The sequence below is a fragment of the Magallana gigas genome, chromosome 3 (assembly GCF_963853765.1).
Source record: "Magallana gigas chromosome 3, xbMagGiga1.1, whole genome shotgun sequence".
NCBI classification, from domain to species: domain Eukaryota; kingdom Metazoa; phylum Mollusca; class Bivalvia; order Ostreida; family Ostreidae; genus Magallana; species Magallana gigas.
In genome coordinates this window covers 40,307,910-40,322,692 of record NC_088855.1, presented here as the reverse complement: position 1 = coordinate 40,322,692, position 14,783 = coordinate 40,307,910, and the positions used below count along the sequence as shown (strand labels likewise).

At 35.8% G+C, this 14,783-nt stretch overlaps 4 protein-coding genes across 4 annotated transcripts; all 4 read right to left on the bottom strand.

The window, feature by feature from the left end:
* Positions 1 to 1,529: 1,529 nt before the first annotated feature.
* Positions 1,530 to 3,460, bottom strand: LOC105345892 (uncharacterized). The gene is made up of 3 exons (XM_011454236.4): positions 2,461 to 3,460; positions 2,292 to 2,363; positions 1,530 to 2,108 (listed from the first exon to the last, which is right to left on the bottom strand). The coding sequence occupies exons 1-3, from the start codon at positions 3,329 to 3,331 to the stop codon at positions 1,876 to 1,878; spliced, it is 1,176 nt and encodes a 391-aa protein (XP_011452538.3). The 5' UTR covers positions 3,332 to 3,460; the 3' UTR covers positions 1,530 to 1,875.
* Positions 3,461 to 5,447: 1,987 nt separating this feature from the next.
* Positions 5,448 to 7,509, bottom strand: LOC105345891 (uncharacterized). Its single transcript, XM_011454235.4, has 3 exons — positions 6,543 to 7,509; positions 6,365 to 6,430; positions 5,448 to 6,235 (listed from the first exon to the last, which is right to left on the bottom strand). Exons 1-3 carry the CDS (start codon positions 7,408 to 7,410, stop codon positions 5,973 to 5,975), a joined length of 1,197 nt encoding a protein of 398 aa, XP_011452537.3. The 5' UTR covers positions 7,411 to 7,509; the 3' UTR covers positions 5,448 to 5,972.
* Positions 7,510 to 8,790: 1,281 nt separating this feature from the next.
* LOC105345889 (uncharacterized) lies at positions 8,791 to 10,719 on the bottom strand. The gene is made up of 3 exons (XM_011454234.4): positions 9,780 to 10,719; positions 9,602 to 9,667; positions 8,791 to 9,260 (listed from the first exon to the last, which is right to left on the bottom strand). Exons 1-3 carry the CDS (start codon positions 10,642 to 10,644, stop codon positions 9,016 to 9,018), a joined length of 1,176 nt encoding a protein of 391 aa, XP_011452536.3. The 5' UTR covers positions 10,645 to 10,719; the 3' UTR covers positions 8,791 to 9,015.
* A 1,523-nt stretch (positions 10,720 to 12,242) lies between these two features.
* LOC105345888 (toll-like receptor 3) lies at positions 12,243 to 14,120 on the bottom strand. Its single transcript, XM_011454233.4, has 3 exons — positions 13,010 to 14,120; positions 12,845 to 12,910; positions 12,243 to 12,724 (listed from the first exon to the last, which is right to left on the bottom strand). Exons 1-3 carry the CDS (start codon positions 13,881 to 13,883, stop codon positions 12,468 to 12,470), a joined length of 1,197 nt encoding a protein of 398 aa, XP_011452535.3. The 5' UTR covers positions 13,884 to 14,120; the 3' UTR covers positions 12,243 to 12,467.
* Positions 14,121 to 14,783: the final 663 nt, after the last annotated feature.

The following is a 14,783-nucleotide window of genomic DNA, read 5'->3' as shown; positions in this document are numbered from 1 at the left end:
TATAACCCTCCAACACAACTACAAGCCACCACCAACAAAATGTACTTTTATTAAAATAACATCTCTATTTCCTGTAGCAGAATTAAATCAAAAGCATGTACTTGGTTTTTTATTTTGATCAAATCAAATATATAAGGGTTGTGGGAGAAAGTACTATCGATGGCAAGAGAACAAGATTCCCAGCATTATCAATTTGATATATATTCATATTTGTCAAAATATAATGCATGGGCACATATTTTTATTTTTTTATTTAACAGATATACATAGCATGTACAATGTAAGTCAAAACTGGTAATTTATTAATCTTACAGTTAGTACGAAACACGTATATGCAAATAATACTCGTACAAAGCGTAGTATGTATCCACAAACTAGTGGGGTTGTTTCCCTTTCACGTGAAGGCAAGTTTTGGCGTAGTTTCATCCTATATACATATAAAATACATGTATGGCAATATATTCAGCCTCCTAAAATCTGGAACAATGGCGTCTCTAGGACCTGGTTGGTTTCTTGAAGAAGAAGGTCAACCTAAAAACAAGTGATGGATTTGAGTTTTCGTTTAAACTTTAAAAAATCAAAGTCAGTGTATATCTGATAATTTGAAAACGTTAACAATTTCCTCTGCAGCGCTGTATTCATTATGCACATGACTTGGAACAGAGAACAGTAATGTCACAAAATTAATCACAAGATTCGTAAATTGTATCGATTCCGAAACTACAAATTTCTCTGTGTGGATATTCACATGACATAGCACAATTTGTCTTCTCGTAAATTCACAGGCTTTGTTTTGCCTCGAACTACAACGACGCAACGTGATTGCTGTCTATATTTCTATGGCAACAGCAACAGATATTTGACGGACACATGACGGACATAACGTCTTTTTCTTTATTTTTTTTCTTTTATTTCTTAGCATACACAACATGTACAAAATGTTTGGATAATTATGTTTTTAATTTTTATAAGTATATAATATAAAATAAAGACATAGTATTTTTATTTTTTATATCGTATTCTATATTCAATTTGGCTCTTAAGGTATCCGATGTACAATTGAGCCAGAGAGCTCGGGATTTTCCGGGATGTGACTGTATGTACCAGTCTCAAGCATAACGACCGTCGGTCTTATATACAGCGTCCTCGAGGTAATATACCAAAACATTTTACTATTTTCGTAATTTAAACTAAATCAAACTAAGTTTAAGTAATTTTACTTCAACATACGAACATGTTTTAAAGCATTTGGAAAGATAAAAATTGTGAAAGCACCAGCGGGAATCGAACTCATGACTTTCAGATTTGTAGTCAACGCTCTAACCTATTGCGCTCAGTTTTGGGAAAGAAAAAAATTATAAAATTATACTTGATTTTATTGTTTATTTCAATAGGAAGTGCATCACAAAAAGAAGGCTCCAATATTACATTTAAATACCCATACAATATAGGTTTTATTACTCTCAACGAACCCCATACTACCAGAAATTGAGATGAAACATGGGGTATTTCTTTATAAAATGCGACATGAAGATAAATTAAATCTTTTTTATGTACACTTAGAGACTTTGTACACGATTATACAGCTCTATTTGCTTGTTTGGCACCAGAGGAATGTGTTCTTTTGATACATTTTAAATATCAATCAAAATTTTTAAAAAAGTGCTTTCATGTAAAAAAAAATATCATTACTGTGAGTTTAAATTAAAATGCAGACTACACAAAGTTGTTAATCGTCGCCACGCACTGGAGGAAGAGGAAGTCACATTCTACATTGGACCAAAGACGCCAAACAGTATAACAAACCAGCGACATTAATGATAACGATATAATGGTAAAAATTCAAATATATTGTCAATTTTTCGTCTTTCGTGACTAGCCCTGGCTTTGGGCGTCGGTGACTTTGTTCCAGCTGGCACTGGAGCGCCGGATCGCGGAACCTTTGGCGGCGGGTTTGCCTTTCTGTTTGGAGTCCTTGGCGCTACCTACTTGTCTCTTGGTGTGGATGACCAGCCCAAGGGCCACGAGGGAGAGGACGAAGGTAGTGAACAGTAGGGCGTAGTTGACCACGTCCAGAATGGTCACACACACGCTTCCCACGACGAAACCTGGATGATAGACAGAGGACAATGTCATTTACTGTAAAAGGGACATCTGATGCTTACTAGTATTGGTCTATAGACAAAGAGGGTTTTATCGTCCCCGATGTCTGTATTCTTTTTGCTGTGAGCATGTTTATCAGGAATTTAGAAAATAAAAAAATTTGAAGATGATTTTGTATAGTTTATTACCTGTTTGTCCGGCTTTTGCGCAAACATCTTGTTGAGGACACTGTTCTTTTTCATAATAGGACATTTTTACATCTGAAGAAAAGATGGCGTTGTTTTTATACATATATTTATATAAGAATAAATAACATTTTGAACCATTTCACGCTTTCAGTAGAAAACCTGAACTTACTTTCATACGCTGTTGGGCTGCCGCATACAGCATCTCCGTTCATGGTGATGTTGTTGCTTCCCAACCACGTAGGTGGCCAGATGTTTGTACAAGTGCACGCCCAGGAAATGCCGTATAAGTCCACCGTGGTCAACGAGTTGATTCCCTTGAACAGATCTGTGGGTAGGTAAGTATAGGGATTGTTACTCAGAGACAGATAGGTCATCTTCTGTAGGGCATAGAACATATCGGTCTGGATGGATTTCAGATTGGCATTTTCGATGATGACGCGGGTTGCGTTTGCCTGCGAGAAAAGGGCGCCAAAAGCAAAACCTCCTGATACAAGTCGGCTGTTCCGGATAATAAACTCCCCTCTAGGATCAGGCACCGTGGTCATTTTTTCGACATTCATCCCAGTAAAGCTATCTCCTACCATCGCATCAATGGACCCGCCAATGATGGCAAAACGGTTAATGTTTCCGAAATTTTGAAAGACTTGAACAGGAAGAGAGAGAATGTCGCAGTCTTCTATCGTCAACTCCTCTACCCATCCCATGTCAGTGAAAGCGGCCTGGGTGATGATTAACTGGCCATTAGAGGTACACCTAATGATCAGTTCTGGGGCATAGTTGGAATCAAACGTTCCCGTGTTGATGGAGGAGAATCCAGAAAAGGTTGGACCGCTTGGTGAGCCGTTTGGGAGTTCTCCATCCACTTCACGTAGTAGAATTCTTTGTGGCTGAGGAGAGAAGGTTCCAAAGGCCAGCGGTAAGGACCAGGCTCGAGCATTACACGTGTGGAGGAGTTCCGTGGAATCGTAAGAACAACCCTGAGGATTTCCATACACGCTGTAACACATAGCCAAAACTACGACCAAAAATCGTAGAGACATTTTTTCAATCTGATGTCACTGTTTTTCTAAAAAAAAGTTTTCATTTGGAGATACTTTTATCTCCTCCAAATAACGGTCGAACTACCTATGTAGTCCTGTAATGTTCGGGCGCTCAATGATCCGTAAAAACCTTAAATAATGCGACGGTAAAACACGTTTAAAAGTTTGAAACTCTTATTGATTTAATTTCTTAAAAATGGAACACGATTTGTGCGGATAAATGTAAGCGGATTGAAAATATAATGACGTTTCGTCCTCTTTGTTCGATGATTATGAGCCGACACACTGATGAATGTTAATTTTTTTTTATCTTTAGTTGAATACACGTGTAGAAGAAAAATATGAAGCTTCGTTTAAAATGAAATGTCCTTGCTATACGTTTTTTCTTCAAATTGCGTTTCAAGATTTCTTTCAAAAAGTATTTTAATTTAACAAAAATCTTAAAGTTTTTGAAAACAGATTTCACAAAAATACTTATTCTGTTAATACGATTTCTACGATGGTGGTTATTTTTTTTTAACCATTCGTCCTTTAAAAATCTGAAGTGGATTACTAAACACGAACTTTACGTGTCGTATATGTAAGTGGTCATTTACAATGTACATTCTTTTGGGATAAGTATCCATGCAAATAAACAAAATATAAGCAAACGTCGCCCCATTTAGTTGACCTACTTTAGAGCTTTCATATCGCTTAATGACCTTAGATATTAAAAATAAAGTTAATCTGGGACCATATTATTTGTTGAGAAAAAATATATGCCATTTAAATGAACGAGAAATGACTCAAAGTATAAAGGTTTAGATAAAGAGAACAAATTCATTTCATCGTCTAATGGTAGGTTAATGCTTGGGGTTCATTCTTGTGTTAATTACTAATATACATACATGTAGATTATCTTCCTTTTTACTACAATATGTAGATAAAGCGAGATGCACTATGTATGCATCAACAAAGGGGACCAGTATGGGACACCTGTCGATATTAATGTGGATAAAAATAGACTATAATCAAAATACTTTCACCAATTTGACCAAAAGCTGCTTGTTTTTAAGGATACAAATTATAAAAGCCCTTGGAATCGTAATTCGAACTCGTGACTCGCATAATCGTATGAGTTCGAAGTCCACTTCGCTATACTGTTACAAATTTTGAGAAAGAAAATAATTATGAGATTATACATATGATTTTATTTCTTATTTCGATAGGAAGTACGACACAATATGGAGGTGGCCCATACAACCTTTAAAAAATATCTCAGCTTTATATGCAGCACATTCTGCATCGGGCAAACGATAGATCGTCTAATAAGCATTTTATTTATACTTTGCAACGGTTTAGTTGTCGAAAAGCCGAAAGAAGCCGTCCGAAATGCACAAGACATACCGACTTTGCAAAGATTTTTATTTATTTATTTATTTTATTTAGATAAACGACCGATTCATGTCGAGATATAAACAATTTTTTTTAAGGCGGTTTATGCATTAAGAAGGTAGCTAAAATTGCAGAATAAACCGCCTCCTCCCGAGGCAGTTGTTTTTCTTGACCCCTTGAAATAAAGCATTTTACTTTGCAATTTTACACCAATCTTTGATTGTTCGTTTAAAGTGAGTCAAAGTAGGTTTCATTGTTGTTTTTGTTGTTTAGTGCCTTGAATTTTAAAAAAGCCAATATTTTCATAAATGGACATTTTTATAATTTTTGGTAGTATGAAGTCCGTGCATTCTAAGCTATATCGAACACAAAATAATACACGCACAGTGAATCTAAAATAATGATTTTAAAGATATGACGCCATTCCATCTTTTAACATTGTCGGATACAAATAAATGCAACAAATACTGCAAAATTCATCAGGATTAAAACAATTTTTAAAAGTTAATGGATGTGTACAATCATTTGCGGATAAACAACTAAAAAGGGTTTTTGAAAATGAGAATCGGTTTTATCAGAAGTTGTTTAAACATTGTTTAAACATTGTAAATTTTTCTTCGGAAATGAAGCAGAAATTACAATGTACATGCACAGTGGTATAGATTGTCATGGCATGCTGGTCAAATTAACATTTAGCAAATACCGGTATTTTCTAACAATTAAGATAAAGACTTTATGAAATACAATGAAGATTTATTAGATACATGTATTACACTCTTGTTTATTAGGCATTGACGCAATGCAATGATACACAATGAACTCGACTGACATAAAGAACACAATAGTATTGTAATGCTTATTCAGAGTGCATCATAACAAACTGTCCAAAGTAAATGCTTTCTATCTACAACATAAAAGCACAAAAATGTTTCTTATTGCTGTGCTTTTTAACAAGCATTTGTTTTTTTGTCTATAAATAGTTTTCTTGTCGAAGATGCAATTGGACTTTGATATTATATATGTTGCTGGCAATTTCCTAGGTTCGTACGGTTTGCTTAGAAAACCAATGCCAATCTTTCACAATCAACATACCGGTATCAGTAATACAATCGATCATCTTTTAAAACAAGTCAAACATTCAAAACAAGTACAAAGAGGAATATATTGTCGACACTGTAGTAAAAAAAGAACATAAATCAGTTGATTTGTTTCAAACAAACAACTTGCATGCATTAGAAAATAACATAAACACATAAATTCTGAAATGTCAATTTCCCCATCCCGTTTTGGTCGGGAACGGTGGCTTCTGTGATACCCCACTGCTGGCCTCTTTCTTCTTCATCATCTCCTGCACGCGGCCCCATGACGTAGCTCTCTTGTTTTTCAGACGGTCCTGTACGGCTTTCAGATCTCGGCGCACCTTGCAGATGATTCCAAGTGCTATACTCGAAATGATGACAACAATGACTACGAGGATGTAACTGATAAAATCAGCCAACAGAATGCACGTCGCTGGAGCTATAGCAACCCCTGAAAAGACAGTCATTGAAATCAAGTTTCCTTTCATGCCAGACCCATCAAAATATCATCCCCATTAATTTTTGTTTTAATGGCCTCAGCGTTATTTGTGCTCATTTCTTTTTATCCCTCATTACATACCTACATTGTGTCCACATGCGTTAAGCTTTGGACATACCTCGTCCCAGTATTTCGTTGCACGTTTATCTGAATAAGTATAAAGATACTTTTTGTTCAAAATAAATCATAAACACATACTATTGTCAAAGGAACTTATGAAATTGAAGGACTAAAAGAAAGAACTGACGGTTTCCCTTACAGTTGTATTCTACAGGTGTTGAACATAGTGGTCCTCCACTGAGCTTGATGCCGTGGTAAAGGCTGTAGTCCAAGAACCACAGGGAATCGCAGTCGCACAACCACGGGTTTTCGTCCATATTGATCTCAGTGAGGGCTCGTAGTTCGCCGAAGATACCCTCAGTAATGTTCGTGAGTTTGTTATTGGAAAAGCTCAGATAACGAAGACTGGTCAAATTAGTAAAAGTGGTCGTTTCTAGTTGGTCGAGGTTCAGTCCCTCTAGTATAAGGTATTCCATGGTGGTTAGCGTTGAGAACAAGGCCTCCGGTAGCGTCCCTGTGATCGGACAGTCTTTGAAGATAAGTCCGCTCTCCTCGGACGTAATATTCATGTTGGTGATGGTTAGTCCCGTGAATGTTCCCGCGTCTATTGATGCGATGCTTCCGCCCTTGATAGTCAGTTTACTCAAAGTCAGTCCATTGAATACAGAAGCTGGGAAAGTAGTACTAGGGCAGTTAATAATGGTGACTTCTACCACGTTAGGGAAATCTGAAAACGCATTGGAACCAAAGGCAAAGGAGGAGATCCCTGACTTACAGGCTATCGTGATTGAGTTTGGATGCTTGGTGCTGAATCCAGTTGTGCTTGAAAACGCTGAGAACTGAGCGGACGTGAATGACGTCTGATACTCCACAAACTCCATTCTCTGCGTGGACAGAGTCGTAAAAGACGTCTGAGCTAAAGGCGTCGAGAATGACCCGTATGTACACTGTGTTGGAATAGTAGAATCGTAGTTTCCGGGCTTTGCAACACATCCTGTCGGATTTGCTTCCAGCCATGGGGCTAGGAGAAGACATAAGCTAACAACGAACACCAACTTGTCCGCCATTTTGACGGATGTAGTTTATACAAGTATCCGTTTGTTTTAGGGTTTGTCCTTCACATTGCTAGTCTGGAAGCACAGGGCCTCGACCAAACTTTGTATATTACTGGCTTAAATCTTGCTGTAATATAGGATTAGACGATTAGAGAGAATTATAATTACTTGGCCTTAGTAGGACAAACCTGATTTTTTCTTCAATACATACGGATTAACCATTTAATAATACTAAATCAATCCGGGTCAAATTCCGGCCTCACTTAAATCTGCCAAAAAATAAAATAATGCAGGGATAATATATCCAATCTGTGGAGTTTACAAGTACTAAAAGGCAATAATTGAACGACATAAAAGGTTTTGTCACATTTAAACAAAGTAGTTCATTATCCAGAAAACCTTATAAGATTATAACAACACATTTAAAGGTGTTTTGTATGGTCTATCAGATTTTACTTTAAAAAATTGTGATTGTTTCGCAATTAAATCGAGGATTTTAGTGATTTGAAGTGTTTTGTCATGATTTGTTTTAAACAGCATTATTGTAACATTCTAAAACCAAACACAACAAAATTTTTTAAAAAACAATCGTACATTTTCTCTTTAATGCTAAATTAAAATAAAATGTAAAACTGCAATTCCTTTTTCTTTAATGTCGTTACATCATATTCTCATCATTGAAGATGAAAAAAGTGAATCATTTGATGTAGGTAATTTTTCAAGTGTTTGTTATCTGGTAAATAACATGTCGTACAAATAAAAATATGTGATACCATATCGATAAGCCGTTTAATAAGCAATTTCGATATAACCAGATCTAGAGCTGATTTGGTTAACCCGAATTATCTCTTTTAAAGATCACATGAATATTTCCTAAAGATACAATAATATATTGTTTCATATAAGAATAGTTTTTACTTTGTCATAATAATTAATTGGAAGCTTTACGTTGTGTCTTAATAAATGTTAAAAACCCTACAAAATTATGTTGAAATGGAATTTGATATAAAAATGACAATAAATAAATAAGTTCAAAATAGATAACACACATCAGATGAACAGACCGAAGCCTATACAAACTAAACCTCTAAATTTTAATAGGTTAATTTTGAAATATTTGTGATAGGGTCAGCATATATTGAAAGCATGCATCTTCATCCCATGCTTCTACTGAACTACTAATTCCATATCCATTGATTCGTACCTTTCATAGACTATACATTAAAAAAGGAGTAGTATTGTGTCGTAAATGGTCATGTTGTATACATGTAATTTATTTTTTTTTTGAGATAAATCATACCAGAAGTTATAGGACAGTTGTATCAAATATTCTTTGAATGCTAATTATATTCATTTATTAAATTGAGAATCATAAAACGAACAAAGTTGAGCATGAAATGGTTTATTACAGAAAAAAAACCCAGGAAAAAATAACAACCTTGTGGCTTAATAAAGAAACGAGCTTTATACACTCATACATGCACATTGTAGATATATATTCAGCGAGCTTGATTAACAATGTCACCATTGCCCCAAATAAACAGCCATGTTGTGCTTATAATGTTTTTCTGCATATTTATATTGAAATATTTTGTAAATGATCTTTGTTTTCAATTGTCACACCCATCCGTTTTTTCCGACTGGCGGTTTTTGTTTTGCTCCACTTCTCTGTTTCATGGCCTCCTGTACCCTATTCCAAGAACTAGCACGTTTGTTCTTCATTCTTCTCTGAATTCTCGTGAGATCTTTTCGAGATTTACAGATGCATCCAAGAGCCACGCAGGACATGATCAAGATGATGATTAGCATTATAAAACTCATCATCTGGTACAGAGGTATGCAGTTGCCTGACATTGCAATTCCTTGAAAAACGATCAAATGAAGAATTTCAATATCAAAAAGATGCGATCAAATCAATTACCGTTCTATCGAAAATGCATTCTTCAGTTAGATACAAAATTTTGCTAAATTTGGTGGTTAATGAACTAGAAACCATTTTCTGCTTTAAGAAGTCCATGTTTACCAATAATACAATTCAAAATACCAGTATCCTTAATCAATTAAATTTCTAACCAAATAAAATGCTATCAACAATATTAATTTGTTGATGTTCATCCAAAGTTGCACATGTTTATTAAATTGTGGTCAAACATTATTGATTATATAACTCACGAAGTCTTTCCAATAACAACAATGCCCTTACCAACAGTATCCCCACAAACATCTTCCACCGCACAAATCTCCGAGTCGTAAACAGTCACTCTTTTATCTGAAATGTACAACAAAAAATACTTTGTATGATTTGCTATATATTTTTCTCCATCCCGTCAAAACTTCAATATATACATTAGATAGATGTTATACTGGAGTGTCCCACTTACTGTTATGGGAGGCCGGAGTATCACACACTGGTCCTCCAAGCATAGTGATGAAGTTGTCAGCAACATATTTGAGGAACCAAAGGTCTGTACAGGTACAGGTGAATTTGTTTTCCCTCAGATCAAGATAGGCCAGACTCTTTAGATTGGTAAATATACCACTGGTTAAATTAGTGATAAGATTCTCACTGAGACTTAGATGCCGGAGATTTGTGATATTCCCAACATGGCCGACTGTGATAGTGTTGACCGAGGCGGCTTCAATTGCAAGATATTCCATAGACTGCAAAGAATCGAACACTTTTTCTGGAAGGCCCGCGGTTAGAGCGCTGTTGATAGTTATACCTCCAACAGCACCCGGGATGGACAGCTTGCTGATGTTGAGACCACTGAATGCATTGGCATCTACAGAGTCAATTTTTCCACCAGTAAAAATCAGGTGGTCCAGATAGTGTCCGGGAAAGGCGTTCGCGGGAATTGACGTGATGGGGCATTTTACAAACTCTAACACTTGTAGGTTTGGAAACTGAGAGAAGGAATTGGCAGCCAAGGTGAAGGAAGAAATGCCGGCTTTACAGTTGATTGTCAGCGAGTGGGAGTAAGAGGAATCGAATGTAGCCGTGGAAGCTGACGAAAATCCTGAAAAATGGCTGGCCTGGATCCCAGTTTGGTAATCGATCATCTCCAGTCTTTGCCATGAGAAGGTAGTAAAGGTGTTAGACAGAGTCCCACCCCCGGGAAGGGTGCACCGCACTGGCCTGACGCTGTCATAGTTTCCCTCCTTTTCTGTACAAGTGGCGGGATTCCCAAGGGTGAAGACGAACAGGGAGAATGCTAGGGAGAAGCAGAACCACTTTCCCGCCGCCATTTTGCTGGCCTGTGTTTCTTCACGGTTTGTTTCTCTCTCGTAGGATATATTCCTTTAACCCCAATCTGGGATCACAAAGCAGTGCCATATTATTGATACATAATCCTTTTAGCTGGAGTTCAATAATCAGTGATCGAACATGGTATAAGGCGATTAAATTGGTCTCAATATTTTTCTTTAAAATTGAGGATTACCCCAAAGTGCTAAATTATTCACGTATCACGACCTGAGACTATTTTTAAATAATCCCTTGCGTTCTCATTTTTTCTAATACCAAAGCCTTAAGTAGGACACATGAAATTTGTATTAACTTCTTAAACAATTACATATAACGTTGCTCAAGTAATATTGTTGAGTTGCAAAATAAAAATTGAAACATTTTACCGGTATTCTCTTTCAAAATCAGTTTAGAAAACTAAATTGATTTGGTCTAATAAATTCAATGGTACGGTACTTATTCTTTATATAAGCATATCTACTTGTATATGTTGTAAAATATTTTAAAATTCAAATAAATCACACTTACATATAATTTCTCATTAGTCTTTTTTCAATACAAACAAGGTTTAAATTTTATCAAAAAATCTGTTTTTATAGGTAAAATTACAGTTATTCTACTGTCATTTTATAAATTTTTAATTATTGATTGGGTTTAAATACAAAATTTACAATATGTCAATTTGTAAATTTTGTATTTAAACCCACCCAGTAGATTCAAATTAATGCGTAATAACAAGTTAGCATTTCATTTTAAGGAGTTTGTATTGTGTTACAACGAATTAGTTACTCATATAACGAGTTAAGTATCTCGTAATACCGGGATAGTTATCTCATTATAACGATTTAAGTTTTTCGTTATAACGAGATAATTTTCTCGTAATAACAAATTAGTATCTTCTTATAACGAGCAAGTATCTCATTTTAACGAATTAGACATTTTGTTATAACGAATTAGTGATCATGTTATTGCGAATTATTATCTCGTGATTTTGAGTCGATTTTCTTTTTATTGTATGATACATTGTATGCTTTCATATTATCAGTCTTTCCACTGTTACATTATGATTTATTGTATTTTATTTAATTGCCTTGTCAGCATATACACATGTAATGTTATTTGATCACTTATTTCTGCATTTATATTGTGTGTTATATGATTTAAATATAACCAAAGAATAATAAAATTGTATACATTATAATCATGACGTTTTCAGTATGTTTCCATTTTGGGGGGGGGATACTAGCATATTGCAAAAGTCCTAATTTACAGGCGCTCTGATGGAACGCTACATCCGAATCTAACTCTATAGACAGCACATGTACACTGACAGCTATTGTGGAATAGTTAGAATTCGTGTAGGCTTAATTTTAAGGTATTGAGTGCCCCCCCCCCCCCCATCTATAACTATAAAATTAATCCTCAACGAATTATACTAGTACTGATTCATCATACAAATATAAAATTCCACGAAATTTCGTCCCTATGAACCCGTGAACAACTAAATATCACGAAAACTAGCCCTACATAATCATTCCACAGTAAAATAAACACTATCGACAATTGTAAACGCGAAAAATTAATCAAACACATACTTTATTTGGCCATGGGTGAACAATTTTATTTTGTAATCGATAAAATAAAGATATAGCATTTTTTAGTTGGTATGTTATACACAAAACAGGAAGGCATTCTTCATTTAACAACTAAGAATTGATAAATTACTTTACAAACATGTTGGTTTACTTAAACCCGGAATCATATTAAGTTTGAAATACATGTAGATGTATTTAATTCGATTAATGTACATGTAAAATGTTTTCAATCACACCCATCCACTTCCTCGTCTTTTCTTTTCGGCACCCCCTTTCTCCTTGCCTCCTCCTCCTCCTCCCCCTCCCCTCTTGTTGGCCCCCGGGGCTGGGGGTCCTTTGCGGGTCTTTTTAACTGGACCAGCCAGAGCGGTTTTCTTCATATGACAGATACAGGCAAGTGATACAATGCAGAAGATGAGCATCACAAATATGAGGCCGAACCCGACCAAATATCCGATAGGTAGACACGTGGTACCTATAGCGACTCCTGAAAGATAAATTATTTTAATTCATTGTTCGATTATTGTTTGATACAAATGAATATTAATTCATGATATGTTTTCGATCGGAAAGAGTATTTTAGATTGGAAGACTTGAAAATCCTTACCCATAGTATCACCACAGACGGAGGTCTTGGCACAGCTAGTTTCGTAATACTTTGTGACAAGCATTCCTAAAAAATAATAAAAAAAAAGTTAGATGTTAAACACAACATAACTGATATATTGTATAGTTAAACAGGTGGTTCTATCATTTGATCGACATTACATACCAGCCACATCAGCAGGAGAATTGCAGATGGCGGCTCCATGAATGGTAATGCCTTTTTTGACAGATTTTGGCCACCACCAGACATTATCACAAGTACAAGTCCAAAGGAAAGATGTCTGATCAAAATTGACTAGTCCATCTAGTCCATCAAAGAAGTCGGTCGGAATGGTATCAACAATCGCGTTATCTTTCAGTGAGAGAGTGTGCAGACCAATGTTGGTTGAGAAGACTGAGCTATTGATGCTGGTCAGGGCGATATTTTCTAAGCGGATTGTTTTCGTCCCGTTGATGGGACTAAAGACACCCGTTGGAAAATCTCCACTGAGGGTCAGGTCCTTGATGATCAGTGCCCCCGCGGGGTCGGTGTATTTATCAATCGGCGCAATGGTCAGTCCAGAGAAAGAACCAGCATTCAGGGTAAGGGTGCCCCCGCTAATTGTCAACTTGTTCAGAGTCCCAAAAGGCGAGAAAACATTATCTGGTAAATTAACGTTACAGTTGGAAATTTCGACTTCTTGGATGTACCCCATGGTGTTGAAGCTTGTGGCCTGAAGATTTAAGGATCCACCAGTGGTACAGAACAGCTGAAGAGTTGGATTCTTGTCATGGCTGAGTTGGGTTGTATCATAGGAACCAAACCCAGTAAAGGATCCAGCGTTCATGTTTCCATTAATTTTTGTTATTTGGATCCATTGTGGCAGAGGGTTGTTGAAACCGCTGTAGGTTAGAGGTAGAGATACAGTGCCAAACGTGCATTTGTACAGATGTACCGACCCTACTAAATCGTGGTAGGAGCATCCCGAAGGAAAAGTAGCCGCATTTGAATACGTCACAACTGTGAAGAACAAAACCAGAGCGCAATTTCCAAAATACATTTTGAAAAATCTCACTCTTCTTCAGTCCTTATTTTTTTCTTTTGGTCACATACTATCAAAGGAATGGCGTTAACAATCCCAAAACGTGTTCCTATTTTCTGATCTTCTGTCAGTTAAAGCCAGCGTTCGCAATATAATCGTATTATACAAAACGTCCCGAGAGTAACAATATAGCACAGATTTCTGTATAATCTTCTGTGTTAAATATGGAATGATATTGCAATGTAAAACGTATAAGCCCATGATTTCTAATCTTTTGAAACCTGTTCAAGTTTGCTAATCCAGCTAATTTAAATTTTTATAAAGAATTGTTAAAATGAATGTTTTTGTTTTTAAGGCGGATTAGTTTGACAGACCGCTGGTAGCTGCTCTTTTCATATTACAATGACACACATTTTATTATCAACTACTTGTAGCAATATTGATATATTTCTATTCTCCATTTTATTGTATGGACAATAAAGACCCCAAAGAAGATAACCCAATAAACTTCGTTTATTTAACAGAAGGTTAAATGTACGTACAGTAGAAAACAAATGGAGTGACCGTCTTATTTTGAACTACTTAAAGCTGGGCTTACATGTATAATATAATGAAGAGATTGAATAGAACCACTCCCTGAATTACAAGTTGGGACGGGGAGGGTGGTTGATATGGGTATTTACAAAAATACGAAAAAGTTGAATGAGGACTTATACATTAATTAGTATATACAAGTTCAGAAAAAAACTATTTGGTTAGTTTAATTATACCAAGAAAGTAAAATGCTTACACTAATATCATATTCTGAGATCTTCAGTGTTTTTTTATTATTATTTTTTATGATGAATTCTTTTTTTTTTAAAAAGCAGATATCTTCGTGAAAAGTATGTAACAATGAGGCAATTTTGAAATCAATGA